This window comes from Metarhizium acridum (assembly GCF_019434415.1).
Source record: "Metarhizium acridum strain ARSEF 324 chromosome Unknown scaffold_555, whole genome shotgun sequence".
Taxonomy (NCBI): Eukaryota; Fungi; Ascomycota; class Sordariomycetes; order Hypocreales; family Clavicipitaceae; genus Metarhizium; species Metarhizium acridum.
The window spans coordinates 1,333,546-1,360,412 of record NW_027094039.1 but is presented as its reverse complement, the minus strand read 5'-3'; the positions used below and the strand labels follow the sequence as shown (position 1 = coordinate 1,360,412).

Sequence of the window (26,867 nt, the reverse complement as noted above, 5' to 3'; positions counted from 1 at the left end):
AAACTATTCCTTATTAAACGAAAAATCTTAAATACTAACTACGAACTATTATTACTAAATGAAATGAGAATCTATTCTATATTTTATATATTACTACTAGAGAAAGTATTAAATAAATCTATAATTACTATAAATATTATAATAAAAGATACTAATAAATATAAAGTTAAACGAATACTTAAAGTATAAGGAGACATAAAGAATTATTATTATCTTATTAAATAAAAGGGATATTTAAACTCTAAAAACACCTAAAAACTAGTTAAAAATCTTATAAATTACTTAACGTTACTTAAATAGTTTTATTTTTAAGAAACGTATTTTAATTAATCTCCTAAGTATCGTTTAATAACTTAATATTAAATTTAATATTTAAGAAATAAACTAAAATAAAATCTAAATTCTTAGAAGAAGTAAAAAGAACCCTTATAGTCTTTTAAAGCTATTCTGCTTTCTTACGTTTCACACGTTTTAACTCTTTAATATTATTAATACTACGCGTAATTATACGTATTATTTTCTTAAATTATAATTTCTTTTATTTTTATAAACGTAAAACCTTTTAATTTTTAGTTAAGGCACGCTTCTTAGCTTCTTTAAGCTCCCTCTTAAGCTTATAATATTAATTCGCGATACTATAAAGCTATTAAGGGGTTACCCCTATAATATTATAATTCTCTTACTTATCTACTATACACTTTACATAATAACTTAAATTAAAAATAAAGGCTTTACATTAAGAAAGTCCTATATAAGTATAGTAAGTGTAAGCCTTTATAAAGAATAAAGATAAATTATTAATTATTATAGAAAGAAGGTTATTTTAGCGAAGGGAAGAAGTAAATAAAGCTTTAAACCGCTATTTTAAGATATGATTAGTTAATATAATAGTATATAATAATAGAAGAAAGAAAACGCACGACACTTAAGCCAGCCTATTTTAATAGCCTTAAGAATAAGACTAATAAAGAAGGGGTATAATATTATAAACAATACTACGTAAGATATAGGACGGGACCAGAGCATTAGAAGTAGTGTAGTTTTGTAGTTTTTAGTGAATTTTAGTGTAGTGTAGTGTAGTGTAGTTTTACTACACTACATTACATTTTAAAAATTAGTGTAATGTGTAGTGTTAATTAATTTATAAGCTATTATTAGCTAATATAATTAGTAAGCTAAAAAAAGAGCTAAATTTGCTTACTAATATTAGTATTAGTAAGCAGGGATTAGCTAGCTTAGATAAGCTAAAAACAGGGATTAAAAAACTAATAAAAATATAAAAATAAGAGAAAGTATAAGGGAAATTTAAGGGATTTATATTAGGTAAGTAAATATTATTTTATATTATAATTATAATTATAATTTACTTAATTTAATAAAGGAAAAAAATCCTATTATTTATATATAAATATTAAGAGATTTAACTTATTACCCTATAACTTAAATATAAAAATATTAAATATAAATTTAAATAACTCTTTATATAGTTAACTTTAAATATTACTTTTTAAACTTTTATAAAGCTAAAATTTCACTCTTTTATATAAAATAAAAAATAATAATAAAAAAACCCTTTTAATATTAAATTAAGTATTAGAATCATAAATATTTTCCTCCTCTTCTTCTTCTTCCATATCCTCACTAATATCTATATAATTAGACTTAGAAATATCCTTATTTTTATTAGAATTAGTTAAAACTTTATTCTGATCTTCTTCTTCCTCTTCTTCTTCTTTTTCTTCTAAATTTCCACTAGAGTATAAAAATAAATTATAATATCTCTTATTTTCCACTCTTTTATTCTTATTTTTAACCCAGTTTTTTAATAATAAAATAATTCGAATATTTTCATGTAATAAAGCAGTTCTTCGCTTAGTAATAATATTAGTTCCCTAGTTAAAATTCCCTTCTATAGCTCCTAAAGTAGCTGGAATAGCTAAATATTTTCGAGCTATTATAGAAAGAATTGGGAAAGATTCAGTGGAATTAGCCCATCAAATAAATATATCTTACTATTAAAAGTTAGCTTATAATTATAAATGTATAAATAATATTATAAAGATAAAAAATACCGTATCTTCTTTAAAATCAAGCTTTAAATAACTAGAAATCTCATTTTTTCTAGTTTTTTCAATAGCTTTAGTTTTTTGCTTTGGAAATAAGTTATTAAATAAGCTAGGCTTTTTTTAAAGCCTAATATTATTATAAGAAGCTGAATTAGCTGGTTATTGTAAATTAACTTTGATTTGAGTATTATTTGTATTTTTAGTTGATTTTTTAGAATTAGAAGAAATTTCTTCTAATTCTATATAAGGAATTGCTTTATTTTTAGGGTCTTTTATATATTCGTAATAGGTTCTATTATATAATTAGTTATTAAGAAATTTAAAATTTATATTATATATAATAAATTATAACTTACTCTTTATATTCGGCTTTTAAGTCTTTTAATAGTTGATTAATAGTATTAGAATTAATACTTAATTGATTTTTAATTGATTGTAAATTAAGTCTAGGGTCTAATATAGCAGCAAATAAATAAGGCTTCCAAAAATTATAATTACTATTAATATCCTTAGGAAAATAGTAATTTAATTTATATAAGCCTTTTTCTAAAGCTGAAATAAAGACCTTAGCTAATGGATTATAAGTATTTAACTATAAAATAATTAGTAATTTAAAATAAAATTATAAAATTATAGAACTTACATTTTTAAGCCAACTTTTTTAATCTTTTAATATATCTTAAAGTAAAGTATAAATTCTTATTAGAAAAAAACATACTAAACTTATAGTATTATAAGATTAGCTTTATAATTGTGTTATAGGCTGATTAAAAATCTCTAAAATACTTATTAAAGTATTTAAATCAGCCCATTCTTGCGTAGTTAAGCTAGCATCTTTAAAAGCTGCTAAATTCGTTTTTTTTTGTAATATTTTAATAGGTTCTACTAATAAAATAGCTGTGTGAAGCATTTTATAGGTTGAATTCCATCTTGTTGTGTTTGCTAATATAAGTAAAGTTAGTTATTAATACTTATTATAACTTATTAATGTTAATAATAATATTTATAAGCTTTAAAAGCTTGAAATAATATTTATAAGCTTTTAAAGCTTTAAATAATATTTATAATATAGAATTAATAACTTACCTAATGGTATTTTTATAAGATTACTATTTCTAGTAATAAATCCTTTATCTTTAGCTTCTTTTAAAGCTTCTAACCATTGTAAATAAAGTTGTTGGTTATTTTTAATAAGAATAGCTATTCTTTTAACTTTTCCAATAATTCCTATTTTATAATTAGCTTAAATTATATAAAATAACTTAAAATAAGTAATATAAGTTATAATAAATACCTGGAATTAAATTATTAAATTTTGTTCTTTTTTCAGCAGATAAATCGTTAAATTCTTCGGTAGAATAATGTAAAAATTCGCTATTTATATAATCTTCGATATTTTCGGTATTTGTTGTTTCGTTAATAAATATAGATATTATATCTTTAGCCACTATATTTAAAATATGGGCTGTACATCGAATATCTAAAGGCTTTTTATGCCTTTTAGAATATAAGTTTAAAAAAGAAGATAAAAAGGTGTTATTATTAGAACCGTTATCTCTAGTAAAGCTATAATTAAAAAGTTAGTAAATTAATATTATTTTATATATAATTATAAACTACTAACCTTGTAATTTTTTTAGGGTTTATATTATATTTAGTTAATATTTCATTGAAAATTGAATTAATTAAATGGCCGGTATGGCTAGTAGGTAAATATTCAAATCCTTAATATATAATTAGCTTTTAAATTATAATAATAATAATAATAATAATAATAATAATAATATAAATATAAGAATACTTACCAATTAAATAATATTCTAAGTCAAATTGGGGGTTTAACTAATTAGCTATAACCCCTAAATATGATTTAGAATTAATAGAAGTCCAAATATTAAGTTAAATAGATATAAAACCCATTTTATTAACTTGATTTTGAATTTTATTTATTATATTCTTTTTCATATTAGAATGTAATATTTTCATGTGAGATATAAGGCCTTTATAATGAAAAAAGCTAATATTATAACTAAAATAACTTAATATTAGTATAATATATTATATTTAAGTTATATATTAATATAATAATATAAACTTACTTATAATAATAACTTAAAAGCTTTTTAAAGCTTTTACTAGTTATAGTAGTAAAAGATAGGTTATTTTTAAGCATAAATTCAAGAGCTAATATAAGAGCAGTATCCTTAGAAAATCCATTACTACTACTAGTAATAGTATTATTTCTAGGTCTTTTATTGCTTCTTAAAAAGCTAGAAAAGCTAGATTCGGTTGAAAAGTCGGAAATTAAAGGTGATTCTGTAGTAGTAGGGACTATTTATAAGTATATTAGTAAATTATAAATTTATAATATTATAAATATATAAATTAATAATATAATAAGATATAAAATAATAAAAGAAGTAACTTACTAGTTATTTTATCGTTTTCTTCGGCTTTTAATACTGCAATAGTAGGATGTTTTTTCCTATAATGTGCTAAACCATTAGAGGACTGAAAACGGCTAGCTGGGCAGGTAAAAGTAAAGTTACAGCTTAGCTGGCTGCAAAAAAAGGTGATTTCTCGTGGTTTTTCTAAATTAACTGCTGAAACCTCATAAGAAAAAAGGTTATGTTGAATAATATATGATTTTGTGCGAAATTGATAGCTTTTATCATTTGTATAGTCTTTTTTAGTTGAAGTTTGCTGAGAAAAGCTTGAATTATTCGTAATAATAAGAGGTGTAATTCCAAGAGGATTTTAATCCATTATAAAGGTAGGTTTTAAATAATAAAAAGTTTTTATAAGATAGCCTAAATTTAAGGCTATCTTATTATAAGAAAATTTTAGATAAAAGTTAAGTATTCGTAGAGTTATAAGGGTAAGAAGATTGATGTAGAAAAGAAAGGTTCTGAACTTTAAAGCGGGAGAACACAGTCAATATATAGAATAAATTTACAATACAAACGGTTTTAGAAACCTTAGAATTTAGGCATTTTTTTGATGCCTAACTTACCCCTTAAACATGCATATTCGTGTGGAAAATAATAGAATAGTTTTACGAGAAAATGCAACTATAGTGAAACAGTTGAAAAGGCCGGTGTGCTTACAATGCATTAAAGGCGTTATGTTGTGTGATAATATGCTGTTTTATCACTTAAAACATGCATATGCAGCTTACAGGAAATCTTTGTATCTTAAAACTTTAACCGAATATAACTCCTAGAATATTAAACTTATAATTATGCAATTAGTATTAAATTAAAGGGCTTTTTAAGGGCTATTAATTAGTTATAAGTTTATAAATTTTAGTTAAGTATTCGTAGAGATTTTAGGAAATAGAAATTGTGGCGTTTTTTATTAAAGTGGGGTAAAACGCTATGGCGTTTTACCCTAGTTAACTTACCCCACTAAGTACCACGGCTATTATCTTTATAATTAATGGGTGAAATTAAGTGGGGTTAATATTTTTAGATAGCTAAGATTATAAGCTTTAAAATGATACTACTCTTGTTTTTAAAGTCCTTTTTTTCATAAAGTTATGAATAATAGTTTTAATATATAGAATAAAAAAAACTTAAGAATAAAGTTTTTAATATTTATATTAATCTTTATATATATAGAATTAATTATATTAAATATATATTTAAGCTTATAAAATACTTTATAATATATAAATTAATAATATATATAATTTTACTTTAATATAAATAATATATATTAATTAAATTAAAAAACATATATAATTATATATAAAATAATTTATATAAATTTTATTAAATATATATTAGATAAAGTTATACGTTTTATATTAATAAGCTATTAAGATAACTTATATAAAATATAAAAATACTTATTACTTATTTTTATAGATTTATTTTAATTAAATAAAATATAAATAAAAACTAAAAATATTTTAAAATATTATTTACATATAATTAAGGTAAAAAAAAATATATTTTAAATTTCTATATTAATTACATATACTATATATATATAAATAACATTTAAAAAGCATTTATTTCTTATTAAATACTTAAAATAAATCAAGTTAATATCTTTATTTTTAGAATTCTTTAAACTTTAATATCTTACTTATTAACTAACTTATAAAGGATATTTTTATAGCATTATAATGAGCTAAAATTATAGTATTTTTTGGTTATTTTTATAAGCTTATAAGTCTACTTTTAAAGCTCTTATAATTACACATTACACTATAAATGTAGTTGTAGTGTAGTTAAACTACACTAAAACTACAAAAACTACACTACACTAAAAACTACACTAAAAAACTACATGTAGTGTAGTTTTTTTGTCAATGCTCTGGACGGGACTATACCGGCTAGGACAGGTATAACTTATAGGTATAAGAAGAAGGTAAGGGCACGTAACTAGCTACGTAACCTAAGAGGCGATTAAAGAGGTTAATGTTTAAACATATTAACTAAGAAGAATTAAACTAATTAAACCTTAAGCTAGTTAATTAAGGCTTAAAGAGATTAATAGTTAAGCTAATTAATCTAGAATTATAATAAAGAGATAAACGAGTACTTAAAAAGAGGGTATTCCTATAATTAAATAGTTTAGATCTCTATTAATTAATTTAAGCAATAGTTTTACTATTAAGAGTTATACTCTTAATAGCCTTATTATAATACTACTTAAAAGCTACTCTATAGTATTTAACTTAACTTACTTCCTAAGAAACAGACTTACTATGCCTTAGAACCTAAGCTACTGTTACAATAATATAATATAAGTATATATTAATATATACGTATACTTAAATATTAAATCTCTTTAGCTTTTTATAGCTATTAAGGTATTAAAGAAAGTTTAGTTCTAGTATATAAAAGTTTATATAATATTTAAGATTTCCCTTTTAATATTATTAAACCTCTTTTAAAAAGATTAATTAATAAAAGCTATAAAGTTAATTTTATAAGACTAAAACTTAACCTTATTATTATATATAATAATATAAATAATTATAATTAAAGCCTTATATAATTAATATTTATTAAAGGTTAACTTTAAGAAATTAAATTACATTTTAAAGAGTAGCTTTTTACTCTTAACTTATATAAAAACGCTACTTTATATTATATTATTAGTAAATTTAATAAATAATATAAAGCGTATATAATAATTAATTTTAAACTTAAAGGTCTTAAAGAATTAACTTATTAAAGTAATTATATAAAAAAAAGTAAAATTATACGCGTTTAATTAATTTATTTATAATTTATATATAATATTATTATAAAAACCTTTAACTTTAAAGTTATAACTTAAGAGTTAATAAGCTAATTATTAGGTTACCTTATTATTAAAGAAGCTTATTTATTATATAAAGAATACTTTATATTATATAACCTTATATAAAAAGCTTAAATATCTTTTTATAAAGATTAAAGAGAGATATTATAATTAATATACGTAAAAAACTTTAAGAAGAAAGTTAACGCTAAAAGATATAAATATTAATAGTTTATTACTCTTATATAAAAAACTAATTATTAAGGTAATTAATAATCTATTAATAAGTAAGTCCTTTATTTAAAAGAGCGTAAATCTTCTCTTATACGTATTTTAAGTCTCTTTATAATAATAATATTACTCGTACACAGGTAATCTGCTTAAAATGCTAAAAATCGCTTAAACCGCCTTAACCGCTAAAATCGCTCAAAATGCTAGATGTGGGGTTGTGGCAGCAACTGCGGACCTTAGCTAATGTGCGACCGTAGACCACCCACCCACCGCCTGCCTGGGTTCGGGGAGGTGGGGCAAATAATGACTGGCTGTCCGCCTGACCACTTATCACACCGACCTGACATTGGTTTGACCGGCATTGGTCAACTCATTTTGCCAGACTCAGCAAGGATGCTGGACGGACTGCCGAAGTGTGGCGCTTCCCGGTGACCAAGCAAACATTGGGGTGTTATTGTTTGGCACAGAGATGAAACTTGTTTTTCTGTATATCCTTCGCTGCTGTTTCCCGTCAATTCTTTTGTCGTGTCGTGACATCCAGCTTGCTTCATCCTCTCAGCAAACCATTGGTATTGGACCCCGCCACCCCTCTTCACACCTAGATAAGCCCCGCGATTCAGTTCGAGCAAAACAAAACGAGACACATCACAGCAACCACTCGCAAAGATGGGATCGCAAGCGGATCAGAAGAATAGCGGCAAGCCCGACATTTCTAGTAGGTTTTGCAGCAGATACTAAGGAGAAACCAGGCAGCTGACAAGGCTAGACCTGGGCTTTACGCCAATGGTCAAGGTCTCTGGAGAATGGGAGGTGGAAAAGGTGGTTGATGCAATTCCCGGTGATGCTCCCAAATCGGGAGGCCAGTCTCCCCTTGCCTTTTTACACATGATTGAACGACTCAAGACGACGAAGCGCGAAGGCTGGAGACGATTTGGCATCGAGAGGTACGACGGTGTCCCATCTTGACCGCGGAGCAACGTTCCCTGGACTCCTATTTAGCGCCGGCGAGTGCTAACATGGCGCAGAGGCGAGTCCATCGCGGACCACATGTACCGCATGTCCATCATCTCCATGTTTGCTCCTCCTTCACTTGCCAAACGCATCGACCTCCACAGATGCATGAAGATGTGCCTCATTCACGATATGGCTGAACTCCTCGTCGGCGACATCACCCCGGTAGACGGCGTCCCCAAGCCCGAAAAGAGCCGGCGCGAGAGTCTGACAATGAACTACCTCACCAAAGATTTGCTTGGCAACAAGGACGATGCTGCGGTCGGCCAAGATATCCGGGCCATTTGGGACGAGTACGAGGACTCCAAGACGCTGGAGAGCCAATATGTGCACGACATTGACAAGATGGAGCTGCTGCTGCAAATGATGGAATACGAGAAGCGCGCCGAGGGTACCCTCGACCTGGGCGAGTTTGCATACGTATCGAGCAAGATGATGCTAGAGGAGACCAAAGCATGGGCCGAGGAGCTGCTACAAGAGAGGGAGAAGTTTTGGGGCACCAAGCAGCATGTTGACGGGGTCAAGGGTGTGGAGGGGGGAGTTGCTGAGGAGAAGACCAAGATGCAGGACGAGTACTACTCGAGGGATTAATGGATGAACGGATTATTAATGGCATGACTGAGCTGGCGCACTTTGATTGCGTTTATTTTATGCTTTGTCCCTTGTGGGACGATGATGGGATGCTCTTCTTTGAGCGGAGACAGATAAGTTGCGCAAGCATGTATTCGGCCGGTAGGGCAAAGATGCGGGCAGACTTTCATTTTTCGTTTAGTGGCTTAGAACTGCCCTCAGAATAGAAGCCGAATTCTTTAGCTGCAGCCTATGTTGAGACAAGAGGGTGACTACTACCTAGTGGCTGCTGTGTCTTGCCCTCGGTCCAACGACACATGACACCTGGGAAACTTTGAGCTCTACGTGAACAGAAAGACTGCAGTTCTTGAACTGATGGCCGGAGATGACAGTTTCTGGGCTGGCAAATTACAGGAAATTATATGGACAGAGCACATGTTGGCGGATGAGATCATCACCCCAGGCAACGACGACGAGACTAGCGACCTAGCATGGAGTATCCTTGTCTTCAGCTCTCGTTCTCCGTCGGTGGAGTCTGCACCCATCAATAAGGTACCTGGGTACAATGTAGCTTTTGTGCCCCGCCAACATTGAAAGGTCAGCCGGCCGGGTTTCCCAGTCAATTGTTCACAGCCGCGTCTAAACACTTCAGTCAGCTTTGAATCACCGAGATTTAACATCCCCTATTATTACACCGTCTTTGCAACTATTCACTACTTCATACGCAAACGCGGCCAGGCCAATGACCCAAACCCCCATCTTGGCACCAACCCCCATCTCTGCCGTCTGTCGGCCTGCTCCCGCGGCCGTTCATACATTGGTGTTTGACTTGGGGTCCTTCACCGCTTAGAAAAAAGGCCAATGTCTTTGCCTGCGCTGCAGGGACACCGCTCTACGAGTTGCAGTTTTTACCAATTTATCCTTTTTATTTAGGGCCTTCGTTCGCTGGGCATTTTTATCGCCCACCGTCCGTCGTCGCCTGCCTTGCTGGAACGAGGCAGCCATTTGGCGATACAGACCATTTCCAATCCCGTGCCTGATTTGCTCCGAGGTCACGAGCACCACGACGCTTGCATACGCACCACCGCCACCTGGACCAAGGCCGAATCTCCATCTCGGCAGGCTACGAAACCGACTGGTGCGACCGGCTGTGATTCGTTGGACGACACACGACAACACGACACACGACCGACGTGTACCGACAAGCTTGTTTGCCCCGCGTGCAGCAAACAGAGGTCATCGAGGCGACGCCTTCACAGCTAGAGTGCTCCAGCATCCCAACATATTCCATTGCCGCCTTTGACCCCTGCACGGTTGAAGACTTTGGGATAGCCCTTGGCAGCAAAGGAAATCTGCCGTTCAGGCCGATGAGAATCGTCATAATGCGTGTTGTTGCATGCTAATACACTGAAGCAAGCTTTGTCTCAGACTCGACCTCGACTGGCAGCTTGGGTCACGGCGCAGCTGCTGGCCATTCTCAAATTCGACACCCCACCCCCAAGCGACTGAGCATTCTCGCCCAGCTTCTCTCAGCCTTATAGAAGTTATGACCTTCTCCTCCGGCTTCCACATGCCCGGGGGCTTTCACGCCGACGGAATTCACCAGGGCCTCTTCCGGCCCCCGGTGTCTCCAGCATCGAGCTCCGGATATTTAACACAGAGTCGACCTTGCGGAGAGGGACCTACTCCCAAGCGCAAGCGCATACGCGACGATGCTAGACAATTTGATCATGCCCAACAACAAGAGGGCATCCACGACGATATCACCACCATCGCCAGCACTGTTCTGATAACACCCGCGGGGAGACATGCTGCCCACAACGGCAGGGCGTACACACTTGCCGGGCAGCTCGACACACCTGCCAGCGGACCGGGGGAGAGCGGAATGCTGGGCGAGAGCACCTACTCCGAGTCGGACTACAGGAAAGCCCTTGGCTCCAAGCGGTCGCGACATGATGATGATTTGATGGACCCCACGGGGCATACCCCTCTATTCAACCTCCCTACGCAGCCCTACCAATCTCCGGGATGGGGTACGCTGGCCTTTAGTACAATAGGTGGCGTCGTGGGGAAGGTATGGGAGTTTTGCAAAGCGGGCGCGTTTAAAGGATTTCATGCCGGTGGGGGAAGAGGTTTTGAGATGCGGCCCGGCGATGGCATCTTTCCAGATGGATCAATACCGGATCCAGCCTGGCCGCAAAATGATGAGGACGACGAGCAACACCATCGAATACCAGGCCATTTCCCGCAAGCAGATGCTTTTTACGATCGAGAAGCCGCCGAGGATACGCCCATACCTAGCGGCGCCTCAACTCCATCTGCACCGGCTGCCAAAAGACGACAGACAGCACCGACGGATGAGTTGGGCAGAAATTGGGTCATGATCAAGGACCGTGCCAGTGGAACGGACAGCACTCCTCGGCGGACCTCTGCTGCCCATAGGCAGTCTCCAAGAAATCGCAATCAAGGCCCTTCGCTTGCTACTGGTCGTCGGATAAGCACACCACATAATCGCCGCGTTTCCAGCAAGGTGGCCAGTCCAGCACCGCATCGAGGCACCCCCCTGAATGGCTTCAACATCTCCCCCCCGGCCACCCTCGAGCCTGCTCGCCCTGCGTCATCCGCATCTTACGCCTCAACTCGCTCCCAGTCGCCGACGAAACTGGCCAGCATAGCCCCCAGTATCGCGGCCTCACCCTCGCCACATTCATCTCGAGGCCATGGACGGCGACGATCAGCCATTTCAGCACCCAACCATGCGTCATTTACACACAGCCGCACACACAGCAGTGCGTCCACGGCATCCAGTCGCGGAGCCGTAGACGACCTAGACAACAGTCCACGCCTCGACGCAGAAGCCAAGCACCTCGCTGCTCGACGACAACGCGAAGAACGCGACACAGACGTCCGCATTGCAGCGTTCAATAAACAGTTACAGGACATGATTCGCCAGGGCAAGGAAGCACTGGGCACGACGATAGAAGTAGATGGCGAGGATGGCGGGTGGGAAGATTATTAAATGATTTTTTTTCTCAGTCTGTCTCTTTCGGATCTCTATTCTCTTCTGTTGTTTTGGACCAAGCTCTGGCTACGATACCCGGATAGTTGGGGGATGGGGGGAACATTGGCAAAGCAGTCAAAAGGACTCTGGGCTCTTTAAACGGTATATTTATTATTAAGGACATGGCTTCTTCTTTTAATCTTCTTACTTCCTTCTGTTGGCGAGCGGCCCTGGGGACGTGGCCTCTTGAATGGAGCTTGGGCTGGGATAAAAAAATTTGGCAACTGGGGATGGCCTGATGAAGGTCGGCGGCTGCGGATGCCCGGTATGTGTACATTGGTTCGTTGAGGGGGATAAGTATGAGCACACATATGATGAATGAGATTGACAATGAGCAGATGGTCGCACGTAAAACAGCGATGGTGGGAATGCGTCTTCTTATGATTGTGAGAGGAATGTTCCCTGTGTCGTTGAGGCAGTACGGATACAGGGGCTCCTCTGCTGATGTGGCAGAATCACCCTATTCGAAAGTTTATTGTAGGAGAATGAAGGCGCAATACAGCTGTCTGGATGAGCACGTCAGAGTCAGATGATATACTTCAGTCTAGGCTTGGTAAAGGACCTTGTAATACGTGGAGATGGAACCGGTGGCGCGACCTGGTGGTTTGTGATTTTGCCCAGCTTGGGATCAGACTGGGTTACGCAAGATACGGCGTGCATGGGGCGCAGGGGACGGTTGACTGCTGTAGCTCATTGAATAATCATGTATTTTCATGAATCAACGTATAGCATGTTACACATCTTTGGGCGGTGTGAGACTTGTGCCAAATCAAACAACGTCATGTAGCAGCAAATCGCACATCTACTTGCACCTGGGCATCGGTATCTCACTCTTGCTCGTGGCGGCACTCAGCCCCTCCATCATCTCGATGCTACTACTGCTATCGTAGGCCGTCAGATTCCTTGTCGGCTCCTGCACCTCGGTGACCTCTGCACCTGCGCCGGCGCCGGCCTTCCCCTCCGACTCCAGCCCCCATTCGAGGCTCGTTTCCACCAGGATGCCATTGAACCGGCCAGACCAAGTGTCGTCGGGCAGCCTGTAAAAGGCGCTGCTCCTGTCCCTCCGCCTGGTCGACTCGGCCGTGACCCGGAGAGACTGCGGCGTGACGAAGCTGGGCAGCACAACCTCGCCGCGGCTCTCGCCCCCCTTGGACGTCTTGCCGCCGCCGCCGGCACTGGACTCCTCGCGCGACCCGTCTGCCCAGGAGCGCGTGAAGCGGAACAGCTTAGAGACCCTGGCGAGCCCGAGCCCGGCCGTGGCGAGGCGGACGAGCGGCCGCATGGTGGGCAGGCAGGCGGAGATGATGCCGGCGGACATTTCAATGTCGGACCAGGCCAGCAGCGGCGCGAGCGTGTAGCTGATGTCGTGCTTGGAGTAGTTGAACAGGACCCAGGTGCGGAACGACGAGGCAAACACGGCGCTTTTTTTTTGTTTTTCCCACATGGGTTAGCACACCTACACATTTATATCCCGTCTTGATTTGAAAAAAAAAAAAAAAAAAAAAACTTACAAGAAGCCCAGGCCAAACACCAGCGTCAGGCCAACCTTTTCCAGCGTCTTGAGCTGCAGCCTCCAGACCTGCGGAATGGGCAGCAGCAAGATGACGACGTCGGAGAAGATGGTCGAACTCGCGTTGGCCAGCCACACGCCCAGCTCGCTGACGCAGCGGCCCTCGATGGCCGGCCGCCACAGCTTCTCGACGGGCACGCAGATGAAGGTGAAGAGGAAGGACACGCACACGGCCCAGAGCACGACAAAGGCGCCCACGCCCGCGACCTGCCCCTTGAACAGGGGGAACCGGAAGATGCGGTAGTACATGCACAGCAGGCCGAGCTTGGTCCAGCACAGGTTCCACACGTAGATGATTTCCGTGATGAGCAGCCACCGGGAGATGTTGGCGACGGCGCGCTCGCCCACCTCGTCGGCGTGGTAGCCCACGCCCTCGATGAACATGGCGAATCCGACGCCCACGACGGCCCAGTTCCAGACCTTTTTTTTTTAACCGTCAGTTTCTTTGACTCGTGGTTAAGAAGAGAAAGGCGGGGATTTGGAGGAGGTCGTTACCGTCGAAAACATCATCAGGTAGTCGTCCCACCAGAGGGGCTGGCTGCGTATGCGTCGACACCACAGGCGTGCCATGACGGCCAGGCCGGCCAGCGTCGTCATCCACGCGACGACGAGGACGAGCCATTTCCGCTGCTCTTGGGGCTCGTACTGCGGCACGCCGGGGACGTGAGAGCCCTCGAGTTCCCCCCTTTTCTCAGGACACGGGGGCCTTCGTGCCATGAGCCGAGTTATGGGATGGGAAGATGAACTCGGGACCGCCAACTCGACGGGTTTTCCAAGAAAGATGAAGGGGTGGTATATGTGAGAAATCAAGGATGCTACGTTGCCTTTTTTTTTCCCTGGCCTCCTCAACATGACGGGGTTTGTTTCGATGTATGAATTGGTTTCCCTTTATATTCGAAGCTCTGGCAGCGTTTATTTTTATTTTTATTTTATTTTTTCAAGGGAACCTGGGGTGGGTTGGAGGAACTAACCTGCGAGTGAGGTCAAGTTGGGATGTAACCTGATTTAGCCGCGTTTGACTACGGGCCGCGTTTTTTTCGTCTTTGCCTGCATGCTTGACTCGCTTTAGCCGTTTGACATGTGCTGACGTTGCTGTCAGAGCTGTGGATGGGAGCAGCTTGACAGGGGCAAACCAAGAAACTACAGTATGTTGGTTCGTCAATTGTCCCTTTTTCCATTCTAGTTCAACCGCAGGCAACGTCTTGGCTGATGAACCATGAACACTTTTGGTCAACTATGCAACCTATCTCCTATCAAGGGGTGGCAGAAAACAGCCGACTCTCTGTGTAAGTGAGTGGTGAGTGTCTCGTGTTTTATGCTCGACCACGTTGCACCTTGGCTCGGTTTTGTAAGCTCAAGTCAATCTGCCTTGCCTGTCCTGTCACTTGGCACTTGGCACTTGGCACTTCTTGGCACTTCTTGGCACTTCTTGGCACTTCTTGTGGGTATGAAATCTGCGGGGGTGGAGAGAAAATCACTGCCGTCTTCACGCATGAAATAAAACGTATGAATCGCGAGTCCGTACACCCGCTTAGATTCTCGCCACTTCATCGGAACAAGCCTCCGTACGGAGACTGCCATTCTGTGGCATGGTGGGTTTGCCGCAATCCGCGGCGACGTGGTGCCCGGAGAGGGAGCAGCCCCAGAAACGCCCCAGACTTGTCATCTGCCTCCCCACACAGGCTTCGCTTCCCAAATGAGGAGGATTGCTCCGCGCCAGGTTGCAGGTTGGACGGGACGGGACGGGACGGGACGGCTGGCGATCACGGCAGGCTGGTTGGAGCAGTTGGCTTGGTTGCTGGGCTATCCAACGCTGGACAGAGACGCTCTCTTTGGCAGAGGATTACACGGCACGACCTGATCCGGATCCCCAGGGTACAGGAACCAGCATTACACACGACATCCAAGACTGATAAATGCCTTTGATACGAGATGTAAACCAAGGCCCTTTCAAGATGAAGCCCAACGTCCGGGACCCCAAAACGCCATCAATAGCTGTGTCCTTCAGGCCACGATTCGCAGCGCCACCTAAAGCACCCCGAACTGGGTAAGTGGTCACATAACGACAAAGCATTCCTCCAGTCCCGCACAAGGAAGCCAGTGGCGAGTTTTCATCTACTTGGGCCTCGTCGCGGCGCTGCGTATTTCAACCCGGGGCTCTCGGTGCGCCGCTGCGACAACGTACGGCGGCAAACAAAAAGCTCCGGGTTGGTTACAGAGAGACGGACACATCAAGTCGTCGTAGCCCGCAGCATGAAAACGTGTGTCGTCTGATGTCGTCATCCCAAAGGCTTCACTCGGCGGCCTCACTGCAGGCCAAGTTTTTTTTCTTTTTTTAAAAAAAAAAGAAAAAAAAAAGAAAAGAAAGAAAGAAAAGAAGAAGCCCAGGACAACAGGTGATGCCTGGCCGAAAGATCATGCGCCTTCAAATCGTACCGTAAGAAATGTTTATTTTTGGCCCATCTCTGGCCGTGTTTGCTTCTTTTGTCACGGCTTGAATACAAGTTGATACGCATGTACTCCGGGTCCAGTGACGCAGGCCTCGGGAGCAGCCAGTGCGAGGAAGAGACACGAGAACTCGCCATGATTGCCAGCAGGACAAGGTCTCAGTTGACCCTCGTGGATGCCTCTGTCTGATCCCAGAAAAGGACGCTGGGGCTCAAGAATGGCCAACGGCACAGCAAGCGTGATGTCACGCACTTTGCACAAAGAAAACGTGGCGTGGAAGAACCCAACGGCAATTAATATCCGTGAGACATGAGCTTCTTTTTTGTTCCCGCCACCATGTCATTGCCTTTGTGAGAGTCGCGTCCCTCTCGAGTAGTTGGCCCTGGCACCGTGCAGCCCAGGTGAATTGTCAAATATCAGAATAAATTGCACCGAATACTGAACCCAGTGAGACATGACAATCTCCTCCAAAACGCCCCCCAAACCAACGGACCTTTTTCCTGCAAACCGGAAAAGAGAAGAAAAAAAGGGCCGTCCATCTCAGACATTGTCCAAAAAAAGAACCCGACAAACATGTACTGTAGTCCCTCGTGTTTGCGTTCGCGGCACAAACCCTCCGCATCCGCCTTGATAAAAAGCCTCGTGCTCGCCCATCATGGAGAGACATTGACTCTCGCCTGGCTCTGTTCCATGTCGTCTTCCATCCCCCGGTAACAATACACCAGACGGCGGTCTCACCACATCTTTGCCCGCAATGAAGGTCCGTAGCCCCCATCGGAATAGTTTCCCACCCCCGTTTCCGTCCCAAGACATTGGACAAGGCCAACATGTCAGCGCCGCAGTTGGTGGCCTTTCTGCTCGCCCTGGCACTCGCTGCCGAGGCCGCGCCGACGCCCGACACCGCGGTCTCGTGGAGCCAAAACTTCCGCTGCGCCGGCGACTTCCGGACCAGGTTCTGCCGCGCCGTCAATTTCCATTCGCGCTGTGTGAATGGGCGCTTTTACTCCGATGCCGGGGATAGCTGTGCCAACTGCTGGTGCACATGTACGTTGCTTTTTGTCTTGTCAACGGGGGAGCTTGTGAAAAAGGAAAAAAAAAAGAAATAAAAAGAAGTAAAAAGAAAGAGAGAAAGAGAGAAAGAGAGTTCAAATTCTTCACTAATACTATAGATGCAGAGGCCGAGATGAGCGAGCGAACCGCACGACTCCGATGTGGGCTGGGCAAATCGAGGGCTGCGTATCATGGCACACGCGGTCCTTGACAAACTTCCGAAATGAAAACGACGCGACTCAGGTACCTACCCAGTATAATACACCTTGGGAAAGCATGCGAGCCGCAACAGGATTACAGATCAAAACACTCGTGTGGTGGTGGCGGCAGCAGTTGCCGCCGCTATACATGCAATATCAAAACATTATACGTATCTCCAGGGCCTGGTGTCTGAATACAATGTCTCGTGGCCCTCCAGCCGCCACATCCAAACACTCTACTGACTCCCATCAAGGACGGGCGTCAGTATCTGTATCCTTCACCATCGTGAAATCATCAAGAGTAACATGCGGCAAGAGGTCAAATGTGCCTTTTGTGTATCTGACCATCATCATTTATTATACATACACGCTGTATCTATGCAGAGAGTGCTTTCTAGCACAGGTATCTTGTCTAATGCACCCAACCACAAACTCCCATGAAAGAAAAAAAAAAAAGGACAAGACCATTATCATCATAATATCATGCTGTGCAACCCATCTAAGCCGGTTTCAACAACATCCCCACGTCATTTAATTGCACACTATTCGTCGTAGGTGGTGGACCACGATCTATTCTGCCCCATCCGGCTCCCCACGTAGGCAATTGTTGCTGCGGGAGACCGGCACAGGTGGGATGTTTTGCGTCTGAAGAACCAGCTGTCGTCCCAGACGTTCGGTTCCGCAACGCAATCTCATTGGACCCATCACTGGCAATTCGTGCCTTTCGATTTCTTTTCCAAAATCGAGATCGCTTCTGGCGCATATTTTCCGCTACCAATTGTGGCGACGCCATGATATCGTCCCGTGGAGATCGGTGGTGCTTGCCAAAGTAGCCACTATGGGCTCGTGGGTATGCAAAGCCTGCTGGCTGTCCGCCGTGGAACGGATTCCATGCTCGTAGTCGCGGTGACCCTAGACTGATACTGCCGTTGCAGCCAGCATTGTAGCTCGTCCTAGACTCGCCCGATAATTCTTCCAAGGTGAGCCCTTTCGTCTCGGGGATGAGGAGCGACACAAAGGTACCGAGGAGCATGAAGAGGGCAAAAAGTTTGAGCAACCGGTCAAGATAAGGAGAGCAGGCATTGCCAATACATCCAGCAACCTCGCCATTTTTTAACAACGGGATGCTGATACCCTGGGCGACAATAGCCCCGATTTTGCCCATTGCTGCGGAAATGCCGTGACCTGTTGATCGGTATCGCGTGGGGAAGCATTCGCCCGGTACAACAAACGTGGTTGTGTTTGGGCCGACGTTGAAAAGGAATTGTCCAATGATGTACAGAGCCAACATTGACCCTTCGCTCAAATCATGAAGCCTAAAACCCAGAACGCTGAAGACAATGGTGAGCAGAAGAAACCCACCGACTTGCAAAGGCTTGCGCCCAACAGTGTCAATGGTGAAGATGGCAGTCCAATATCCGGGCAAGGATCCAGCAGCCGTCAAGATGATCGTGCCCACGGCCTGATTATACAACTTGTAATACATGTTGCTACCACTCCCATATCCAATAGCGTGGAGAACAACGTTTTGATTCAAGCCAAGGCCGTAAAATGCCAAGTCCTAAAGATTGTCAGTGAATGCACATGAATGCAGCACAGACATCAGACATACCAGAAAGAACCATGACATGGTTGTACCGACCAATACCTTGAAGTTCTTCCACTCCCCAAAGTATGCAAACACATCAGCCCATGAAGCACGCGGAAGATCCAGCGAATCCTCAGATATCTTTGACCGCGAATGCCGCCTCTCATAGTCACTGTTCGATTTGCTGGATACGTAGGCTTTAATATCGGCATCAGCCTTTTCAACGTCGTGCTGTATATCAAAAGTGTAGCGCGGAGTCTCAGGAATGGTGATTCGATAGTAGAGCGCAAGACACGCTGGGATAGCGCCAACCCCGACAATGATCCTCCATGCACGATCAGCAGCTACTTGGCACCCCGCATCGCAGTGTTCTTCGTCAGAAATATGAATAAACGACGACTTGAAAGCTACGGTTGTAACGAGCGCCACGATGGCAGACATGAGTTGGCCGATACCTTGCATTGAGAAGACGGCAGAAATCATGGCACCTCGCCATCGAGTGGGTGCGAACCTGGGCACCGGTTAGGAAGACGTTTAGTGAAAGAAAGGCGGTAGACACATACTCGGATGTAATGACGGATGAAAGAGGATAGTCACCCCCAATGCCAATGCCCTGAAAAAAAAATGAGAAATGAGACCGGTGTTCCCCGACATGTCTATGACAGAGTGCGCACATACCATAAGAACCCGCCAGAATAGCAAGAGACCGGCTGAGCCGATGGACGGGCTGCTCGAAGCCAAGGCGCAGCTAAAGGTTCCAAATATGATAATTGCCAACTCCACACCATACATGCGCCTGCGGCCCAAAGCGCTGCACTACTCGTCAGCAACAGTCTACCAACCGCGGCAACGAAATGACCTACTCTGCTAGCCACCCAAACACAACCATGCCAATAACAATACCAGCACTGGTGGCAGCTTTCAAGGCCTGACTAGTCGTGTCAGGCAAGACGCCATTGTTGCCGCCAAAGCCATTGACCACATCTTTGCCGCCCCAAAAGACCATACCCAAGAGTATAGTGATGAGGTTGATCGAGAATATGTCGTATGAGTCGAGAAGAAAGCCAACACCAGCAACCAATATAGCCCGGACATCTAGCACGAAAAAGTTAGTTCCCAATAAACTCCGTCGACCATCCACTGAATCCAATCTCGGACAGCTGCCACTACGTACGGTACAATCCAAAAGGAACCTTGTCAATCTCGGACAATGCTAGTCGTCGACGCAGATTAGGATCGGTTATATGAGAATAATCATTATAAAAGTTGTGGAATGCCCGATTGCCGCCATATGTGCGCTGGTGACCACTCGGGGTCATGGGAGGAGGCAGCATCTCGTCCACGGAGGCAGCCATCTTTTCGCGAGCCGAAGACGAATCAACGACGGAGGCTGCGAAATTTCAACAGTTAATACATGAGGCAGCAGGCCAGCAAATTTTCGAGTAAAACGATGTAGTGATGGGTGGTCGAGGACCGATTCTATGGGGGCTGGCGCCTGGCTCGTCGGGATGCGACCCAGTTGCTGCAGCGCTCACTTCCCAAGATCTGTGGAAGCGACACAAAAAGAGACGCCGTTTATCCCAAAATTTTCCAAATGAATGACAGCATTGAGCGTATGGGGCCGAGTTGGATCTGGTGTCTTCCGGGAGGGTAAATAGCCAACGTCCCCAATAGCCGGCGTAGGCCAGGGCTGGTCGTAATCCAGGCGCGGATTTTGGTCCGTCAGTGCCGGAGCTCTGAGTTGTGGTGTTTCTTTGACAGACGTTTATTTGAGTCCGAGGCCGCGGCTTAAAGAATACCATGTACGTATACGCACAATACAAAGGTAACCAGGTTTATCGACAACAGTGGAAGATGGGAAGAGAGGAGAGGGGAGCAAACCGGTCGAGTGAGAAAGATGTTTCGGGTCGCCAATCCCGCGGCATAGACTCCGCTTGTGGCGACGACTCCGTAGTGGAGAGAAATCTCGTAGATGGGAGCACTAGCTGTGGGAGACTCTGCATTGCTTGGGCGCTCGGTTGTAGATTTGTAGTACGTAGTCATGAGAGTGGGAATACCCCAGTCATTCCAGAAGCCACGCTCCGCTTCGCGACAGGGCAAACGAAGCACACAATGCTAGTAGGGCGTCCGTTGCCTGGACCAGGCGCACAATAAGACACTAGTACCTAGTATGTATGTCCCAGGCGCCCCATGTAGATAGCACTTTGTCGGAAACTGGTCGGGAAGGTCGGGTGGCTCATGCCATGGCTGGCTTGAAGAGGTGAGGAAGCAAATAGTAGACGGCAGATTCAACGCAATTTGGACGAGTCACCTCGCAGCAAGTCCCTATATCGCCCCAGACTGGTTGACTGGAAGCCAAACTTGGCACCAGAATCTTCAGCGTTGCGTTGCAAATGAGGGGAGACGTTGGAACCCGACCGTCAGGGTTGGCCATCCACATCGCGCCCGTGATACGGCTCGGACTCGGTGCTTTCGCCGAATAGGCCTGGTGCTGGCAAGGAGTCTTGTTGTTTCTTCACACTTTGCCTGGTCCTGGTACAACAAGAACGGCAAGAGTTACACGCGGAGGGCAAAGAGGGGAACTTGGGCAATGGGATGTCAAGGATGCTGGCAAGCTGGCAAACCGGGAAGGGGTGCGCGCCCAGGGGTGGTGGGGAATGGCGTATCAATTGCTGCTCGGCGAGGAAGGAACGAAGCACACGTGAAGATTCTTGGGCCGACAGAGACACTTCCATGTCCCTGATGGAACATGTTTCGAAAGGTCAAGGTGCCGCCCTAACTAAAGGAGCCTGCCTGGTACAAAACCAAGCAAGTCGGCCAGCGTCACTAGCACCTTCCGTCACATTTCCGTGGAAGGTGCAACCGTTGACGCTTTGGGCAACGGTGAAGCACAAAGTCATGTTAAAAGGGCCGGGGGAACTGGCAAAGGTGAAAGAAGAACACCAGACGATATCGCCCCCGACCTCACCGGTCACTTTCCGACTTTCGGGCATAATCAGATGGTGGTGTTGTATCGTCCGTTCGAGGGCTGTGCAACTTGGCGGTCCTTGCAGCTATTCGCACACATGCACACGTGGTTGTCCAAATCCACGTTGGCATTAACTCTGCGTACTCCGTACATGCTACCTAGATCGGTATGTGCTGTTGGTGCCTCAAAACCCCCTGTGGAAGCCCGGTAGAAGACGCAGAAGGCCGGCATTCCGCTTCAAGACCTCCTGTCGAACCACCTTGTCATGCAATTCACACCGCGGCATCTTACGGGGCCAGTCGACCAACGCAGCGTGTCGGTCTCGGGGCGTGCGCCAGCCTTCGAAGTTTACATTGTGGCTGACGCTGGCTTGGCATTGGGCGGGGATTGCGACAAGGATTTTTCTTCCTCAAATGGCTTCTGCCAGCCTTCCAGAACATTGCGCGTTCTCACATTAGTATCCGCACTATCGGAGTCATCGAATCATGCCGTGGGGCGAAATCCTTTATGAATGACTTACAAAAAAAAAAGCAAGGGTAAGACGGAAATCTCGCTCCCATGCTCTGCGGGCGCACCAAACGCCGTTTACGCCAGCTCCATCTCTTGTTCGCTGCGGTTGCATCACCTCGACCGGCCCATGACGTGACATGGCAATGTTTGTGACAGAATAGAGAACCGCTGAAATCTACGGAGTACGAAGCAGTACATTTGGCGGCTGTTGTTGACCAGCCAGATTGACGCAATCACCATCAGCCGCCAGAATAAGCACCGGATTTTCTAATCTGGTTGGCCACACATGAAATAGTAACGGCACTCGTGAAGCATTTGAGCCATGTCCCCAGGATTTCGCGCATTTGCCCTCGTTACGGATAACAGCCTCATTTGTCGGATTTGAGTGGCTGTCCCCCCCAAGACTCGCGCCCTATGGTCAGCACTTGTCAGTCTTCTCCGTCGCCCGTGTGGTGTGTAATTGCCATATTGGACCTTCCGCCAAGTGTGCTTTCCTTCTTTCAGCTCGTTGTCACTCGGTCAAGCTTTTGTGATGGGTGATGATAGCTAAGCGGCTTCCCTGTCAGGGGTTCATTCACCTTGACCCCCCTTTTTCATTATGCCTCACCATTTATGGAAAAGAGCGAATAGCGTTCAACGTTGGCCTTGTTGGCTGGCGTTAAGGCTTCCACTACCGTACGATGCTTGTTTCGGCTTTGCTCTGTGCCGGGGTAGTTTGCTATCATTGACGCAGCTGAAAGGCACGAGTCGTGTCCTGGGTGATTATCGGTTTGAGCATGGCGATGATTAATTAGCTCGCCGTTAAAGGCTCCATAGCGGGCCTTGATTCCTGACAGGACATGGAGCAAGGACCGGCTCGAAGGGCGGCGACTGACGGTATCCTTCTCGTCATCAACCTCGGGAGGCGATTGACGATGTCATTCCCTGATGTATCCGACAATTCCATTACTCAGTACCCAATACTCGGTTTCAACACCCTGTACGCTTCTGATGTTCTGATGGCCAATTGAAGTCTCCCGTGTTCGCAGCCTCTGATAAGCACGCGACCGTGTTCATTCTCAAGGCTGCCAATGTTACCGGTCGTTGTTTTGGTATTTCATAGTTTGCGGCAGGATATTATTTAGAAGGCAAGCGTGCATTCGCTGGCGTATCTAGCATCATTCCGTACTGCGGGATTGGGTACCTTTCTTCAACATATCCCTTAGCCAAACATCATTCAATGTATCAGCGTATCAAAGCAAACTGTGTCGAAGAGTTGACCACCGTCACATCGTATATGGTCTACCCGTAACCTTCCCCAAATCACCATTCATAAACAAACAGGCTCAAGCGTACTCAAAATGCATAGAAAAAACCCAGTACCCTGGAAACCACGGCACATAATCATGCCAAACATTCCGCATCATGAAATTTGCGCAGCCCCAACTCGCCAAGGCCACCTACCTGCCTGGAAAATCTACACGAGTGAACAAGAAGACATAAAGTCCGAATGGCTGAGGCAGTTTAGGTTACGTGTGAAATCGCTCCTTTGGGCAAGTTGCATACTGGAGTGGAGGGGGGGAAGGGAGATGTAAGATGTGTGGACGCCATCAGTTGACAGCTTCTACAGCGCTACACTGCTCCGCAAGTTCCACTCGCATTGTATTCCGTGCTACGTCGGATTATCTGGAGCCGACCGGGGACAGGCTGTCTGCTATTGGATGGCACGATGTTGTGACTAGCTGTCGCCTGAGAAGGCATGTTTCGGTGATTCGTGCTATACGGAGCGGGCGAAACGCATAAAGTGCTGGATTGAGCAAAGACCGGCAACGCGGCAACGGAAGTATTTGACTCGTGCGGCCCCAGGTCTAGTGAAAGGTTGCTATTATGATACGTATTGTGGCGAGGGAGGGAAAAAACACCTTGTTGGAAGGTATCTGTATGTCTGTATGCACATCCCCAACTATAATGTGCTCGTTGAGCCCCCTTTTCGTCACGCAATGTACATGACGTTGATATTTACTGCGCCTCGCGTATCTAGACGAGGGTTTCTGTTGTTTTTGCAAATGTGTAGCCTACCATGCTGTAATATCTTCGACTTCTGCTTCGCCAAAAGTACTGGACTTTGTCAACTTGCCAACACCGGGTTCCTCTGGCGCTTGGCCCTCTTTGTTCATGATGTCAGGCAGTACTTCTTTGAGGAAACCCAAGATGTAGTTGTTGACCTGTTCGAACTGGAGGAGGAAAGCATCGTGGCCCTCAGGGCTCTCAATCCGTTCCAGCCGGGCATTTTTGACGTGCTCGGCAATTTCTTCTTGCTCTGCAAATGTGAAGAGCCCATCGCTTTCTATGCCAAGAACCAAAGTGGGCTGCTCAATCATGGCCAAGGCATCGCCGATGGTCTCTGCGCGACCTCTTGACACGTCGTGCGTGTCTAGCTTGCGAGTCATTGCGATGTAGCAGTTGCTATCAAAACGCTTGACGAACTTGGTGCCTTGGTACCGTAGATATGACTGCGCCGAGAAATACTGAGACTGTGGGAGGGTCTCGCCTCCGGTCAAGCTCTCGCTATCGACCCCCTCGTGTTTCCGAGGCCCGTGAAACTGCGGGTCTGGGGCATCTGCTGGAGGCGTCGTTGCTTTATTACTGCCGGGTGATGCACTAGCCTGACGAGAGGTGCTCTTGCGCTTGATGTTGTGTCCGTCATTATGAATATGAAAGTGTGCTTCCGAAGGCGTGCTAGGCCGCGGCCGCTCACGGATAGTTTGGACTTTGGACGGATCGGGAATGTTGCGACCGAATCGAGATTCGAACGAGTTGCGGCTTCGATATGTCAGTAGAGCGGCCATGCGGGCGGCGCCCAACCCGGTTGCCGGCGGGTCGTCGAATGGATAGTATCCATCGTCATATTTGGGGTCAGCATAGATGCTTTGCCTTTGGGCTTCACCCCAACTGATGCCCCACGCACTGTGTCGGCTTGACGTGGCGATGGGGACAATGCACCGAATATAGTCCTTGCCAAAGTACGCCCATTCCAGAACAAACATGCCACCCAAGGATCCCCCAATGACAGCAGCAACCTGTTTCACTCCCAGATCATCCAAAAGAAGTTTGTGGAGGCTAAAAAACAAGTCAGCGTCCCCGGTGCCTGGGTCTGTTGTCAAAGAACACAAAGAACACCATTCCAACCTACAAGGCAGGAAGTCAAAGTTTGACAAAGATGATGGTTACTTACTTGACATCGTCACGAATGGTGGTCAGTGGGAATTCTGGCCCGTAGTTTCCCTTTGATACATCGCCATGTTTTGCCGTGACGGGACTGGCTGTGCCATATGGACTGCCCAGACTGTTCATGCAAACGATGAAGAATCTTGAAGTATCAAACACTCGACCCGGACCACCGAGTAAAGGACCCCACCAGTCACTCACGTCGGCACTACCGGTCAAAGCGTGACATATAACCATGGCATTGTCGCCAGCGTCGTTGAGCTTGCCCCGCGTTGTGTAGGCGACGGGAACATTTCTTAGAGTGATGCCAGATTCCAAGGTAAACTCGGGAATGATTGCTATTTGCTGGTCTGGGATTAAGCTAGCGAATGGGTTTTCGGGTTGTGACTGCGTTCTTTCTTCCAGGTATTCAGCAACTATTCTTGTCAAGCGTTGGAGGTGGAGGCATGCGAGAAGGGCATGGGGTAAAGGGTAGTGCAGCAATATGAACATATACCGCACCCGCCAACAACACATGGGCAATAGGATTGGCAGAATGATGACAAAAGAGAAAGATAAAAAATAAAGAACAAAGGATACTGACCATATTGTTTCCTTAAGTCGCCATTGGCAGCTTTTTCTAGCTGCATCGTAGTTTAGTGTCGATGGGAAACGTTTGGCAGACCTTCGACAACGGATCCCGAAGGTTTAACACCTCAGAGGTTGCGTAAGCGCGGGGGCCAATTGCCGCATCCAACAGCGCAGAGAACGATGCTCTCAAGAGTGAATTTGCCTTGAAGAATCTCGCCGCTTGATCAACGCAACAGTAATTTAGGGGGAGAATTGTTAGTCGGGAGTGACATAACTTGTCTTTGGAAGAAATGTGATTCTGTGCTGAGTCAACCCGCTAATTCATTGGATGGCGCAATTGCTCCAACTCCTTCAACCGCTGGTCCTCAAGCACTAGTTTGTCCGAGACCGCAGTTGAGCCAATCAGTCGCAAATTTTGCGACCACAATGGCATCCCACCTGTCTACCAACACACGTGATACGTCACGTGAAATCGCGATCTCTTTGTTCCTCGATGTCCCCTGGTTGTCAGAGGCCCAAAGCTCCATTGCAACTCCGTGGTGGAGACCTGAGGTGCAC

General features: G+C 43.7%; 8 protein-coding genes across 10 annotated transcripts; 3 read left to right on the top strand and 5 right to left on the bottom strand.

Moving 5' to 3' along the window:
• The first annotated feature begins 7,937 nt into the window (after window positions 1–7,937).
• J3458_019138 (uncharacterized protein) lies at window positions 7,938–9,533 on the top strand. Of its 2 annotated transcripts, XM_007815978.2 has the most exons (3): window positions 7,938–8,271; window positions 8,323–8,500; window positions 8,582–9,383. In XM_007815978.2, the coding sequence occupies exons 1-3, from the start codon at window positions 8,223–8,225 to the stop codon at window positions 9,156–9,158; spliced, it is 804 nt and encodes a 267-aa protein (XP_007814169.1). In that variant the 5' UTR covers window positions 7,938–8,222; the 3' UTR covers window positions 9,159–9,383. The 2 variants fall into 2 exon arrangements, with proteins under 2 accessions (XP_007814169.1, XP_065973785.1); XM_066121427.1 differs by having other exon boundaries at window positions 7,938–8,500; window positions 8,582–9,533.
• Window positions 9,534–9,779: 246 nt separating this feature from the next.
• On the top strand, window positions 9,780–12,921 carry J3458_019137 (uncharacterized protein). Its single transcript, XM_007815979.2, has one exon. The coding sequence runs from the start codon at window positions 10,684–10,686 to the stop codon at window positions 12,154–12,156; it is 1,473 nt and encodes a 490-aa protein (XP_007814170.2). The 5' UTR covers window positions 9,780–10,683; the 3' UTR covers window positions 12,157–12,921.
• A 784-nt stretch (window positions 12,922–13,705) lies between these two features.
• Window positions 13,706–14,152, bottom strand: J3458_019136 (uncharacterized protein; the record flags this gene model as incomplete). Its single annotated transcript, XM_007815980.2, has 1 exon — window positions 13,706–14,152. The coding sequence occupies one exon, from the start codon at window positions 14,150–14,152 to the stop codon at window positions 13,706–13,708; it is 447 nt and encodes a 148-aa protein (XP_007814171.2).
• A 72-nt stretch (window positions 14,153–14,224) lies between these two features.
• On the bottom strand, window positions 14,225–14,485 carry J3458_019135 (uncharacterized protein; the record flags this gene model as incomplete). The annotated part of the gene is made up of 1 exon (XM_066121426.1): window positions 14,225–14,485. One exon carries the CDS (start codon window positions 14,483–14,485, stop codon window positions 14,225–14,227), a length of 261 nt encoding a protein of 86 aa, XP_065973784.1.
• A 2,558-nt stretch (window positions 14,486–17,043) lies between these two features.
• J3458_019134 (uncharacterized protein) lies at window positions 17,044–17,477 on the top strand (the record flags this gene model as incomplete). The annotated part of the gene is made up of 2 exons (XM_066121425.1): window positions 17,044–17,260; window positions 17,386–17,477. The coding sequence occupies 2 exons, from the start codon at window positions 17,044–17,046 to the stop codon at window positions 17,475–17,477; spliced, it is 309 nt and encodes a 102-aa protein (XP_065973783.1).
• Window positions 17,478–17,498: 21 nt separating this feature from the next.
• J3458_019133 (uncharacterized protein) lies at window positions 17,499–21,295 on the bottom strand. 2 transcript variants are annotated; one of them, XM_007815981.2, is made up of 6 exons: window positions 20,229–21,295; window positions 19,918–20,149; window positions 19,733–19,865; window positions 19,618–19,667; window positions 19,079–19,565; window positions 17,499–19,027 (listed from the first exon to the last, which is right to left on the bottom strand). In XM_007815981.2, the coding sequence occupies exons 1-6, from the start codon at window positions 20,407–20,409 to the stop codon at window positions 17,966–17,968; spliced, it is 2,145 nt and encodes a 714-aa protein (XP_007814172.1). In that variant the 5' UTR covers window positions 20,410–21,295; the 3' UTR covers window positions 17,499–17,965. The 2 variants fall into 2 exon arrangements, with proteins under 2 accessions (XP_007814172.1, XP_065973782.1); XM_066121424.1 differs by having other exon boundaries at window positions 17,807–19,027; window positions 19,079–20,149.
• Window positions 21,296–21,440: 145 nt separating this feature from the next.
• On the bottom strand, window positions 21,441–21,969 carry J3458_019132 (uncharacterized protein). Its single transcript, XM_066121423.1, has one exon. It carries the CDS (start codon window positions 21,787–21,789, stop codon window positions 21,475–21,477), a length of 315 nt encoding a protein of 104 aa, XP_065973781.1. The 5' UTR covers window positions 21,790–21,969; the 3' UTR covers window positions 21,441–21,474.
• A 2,061-nt stretch (window positions 21,970–24,030) lies between these two features.
• On the bottom strand, window positions 24,031–26,668 carry J3458_019131 (uncharacterized protein). Its single transcript, XM_066121422.1, has 3 exons — window positions 26,323–26,668; window positions 25,747–26,137; window positions 24,031–25,631 (listed from the first exon to the last, which is right to left on the bottom strand). Exons 1-3 carry the CDS (start codon window positions 26,366–26,368, stop codon window positions 24,587–24,589), a joined length of 1,482 nt encoding a protein of 493 aa, XP_065973780.1. The 5' UTR covers window positions 26,369–26,668; the 3' UTR covers window positions 24,031–24,586.
• Between the last annotated feature and the right edge of the window lie 199 nt (window positions 26,669–26,867).

Bases quoted from the DNA above. Each gene is read 5' to 3' on its own strand.
- J3458_019138 (XM_007815978.2), top strand. From the start codon at position 8,223: ATGGGATCGCAAGCGGATCAGAAGAATAGCGGCAAGCCCGACATTTCT. The intron at 8,272-8,322 runs GTAGGTTTTGCA...TGACAAGGCTAG, and splicing joins CGGCAAGCCCGACATTTCTA to ACCTGGGCTTTACGCCAATG. The intron at 8,501-8,581 runs GTACGACGGTGT...AACATGGCGCAG, and splicing joins AGACGATTTGGCATCGAGAG to AGGCGAGTCCATCGCGGACC.
- J3458_019137 (XM_007815979.2), top strand. From the start codon at position 10,684: ATGACCTTCTCCTCCGGCTTCCACATGCCCGGGGGCTTTCACGCCGAC.
- J3458_019133 (XM_007815981.2), bottom strand. From the start codon at position 20,409: ATGGCTGCCTCCGTGGACGAGATGCTGCCTCCTCCCATGACCCCGAGT. The intron at 20,150-20,228 runs GTACGTAGTGGC...TTTTCGTGCTAG, and splicing joins GGTTCCTTTTGGATTGTACC to ATGTCCGGGCTATATTGGTT. The intron at 19,566-19,617 runs GTATGTGTCTAC...ACCGGTGCCCAG, and splicing joins TCATCCGTCATTACATCCGA to GTTCGCACCCACTCGATGGC.
- J3458_019132 (XM_066121423.1), bottom strand. From the start codon at position 21,789: ATGGAAGTGTCTCTGTCGGCCCAAGAATCTTCACGTGTGCTTCGTTCC.
- J3458_019131 (XM_066121422.1), bottom strand. From the start codon at position 26,368: ATGCAGCTAGAAAAAGCTGCCAATGGCGACTTAAGGAAACAATATG. The intron at 26,138-26,322 runs GTCAGTATCCTT...AATACCTGGAAG, and splicing joins CGACTTAAGGAAACAATATG to AAAGAACGCAGTCACAACCC. The intron at 25,632-25,746 runs GTAAGTAACCAT...CTTGTTTTTTAG, and splicing joins ACCATTCGTGACGATGTCAA to CCTCCACAAACTTCTTTTGG.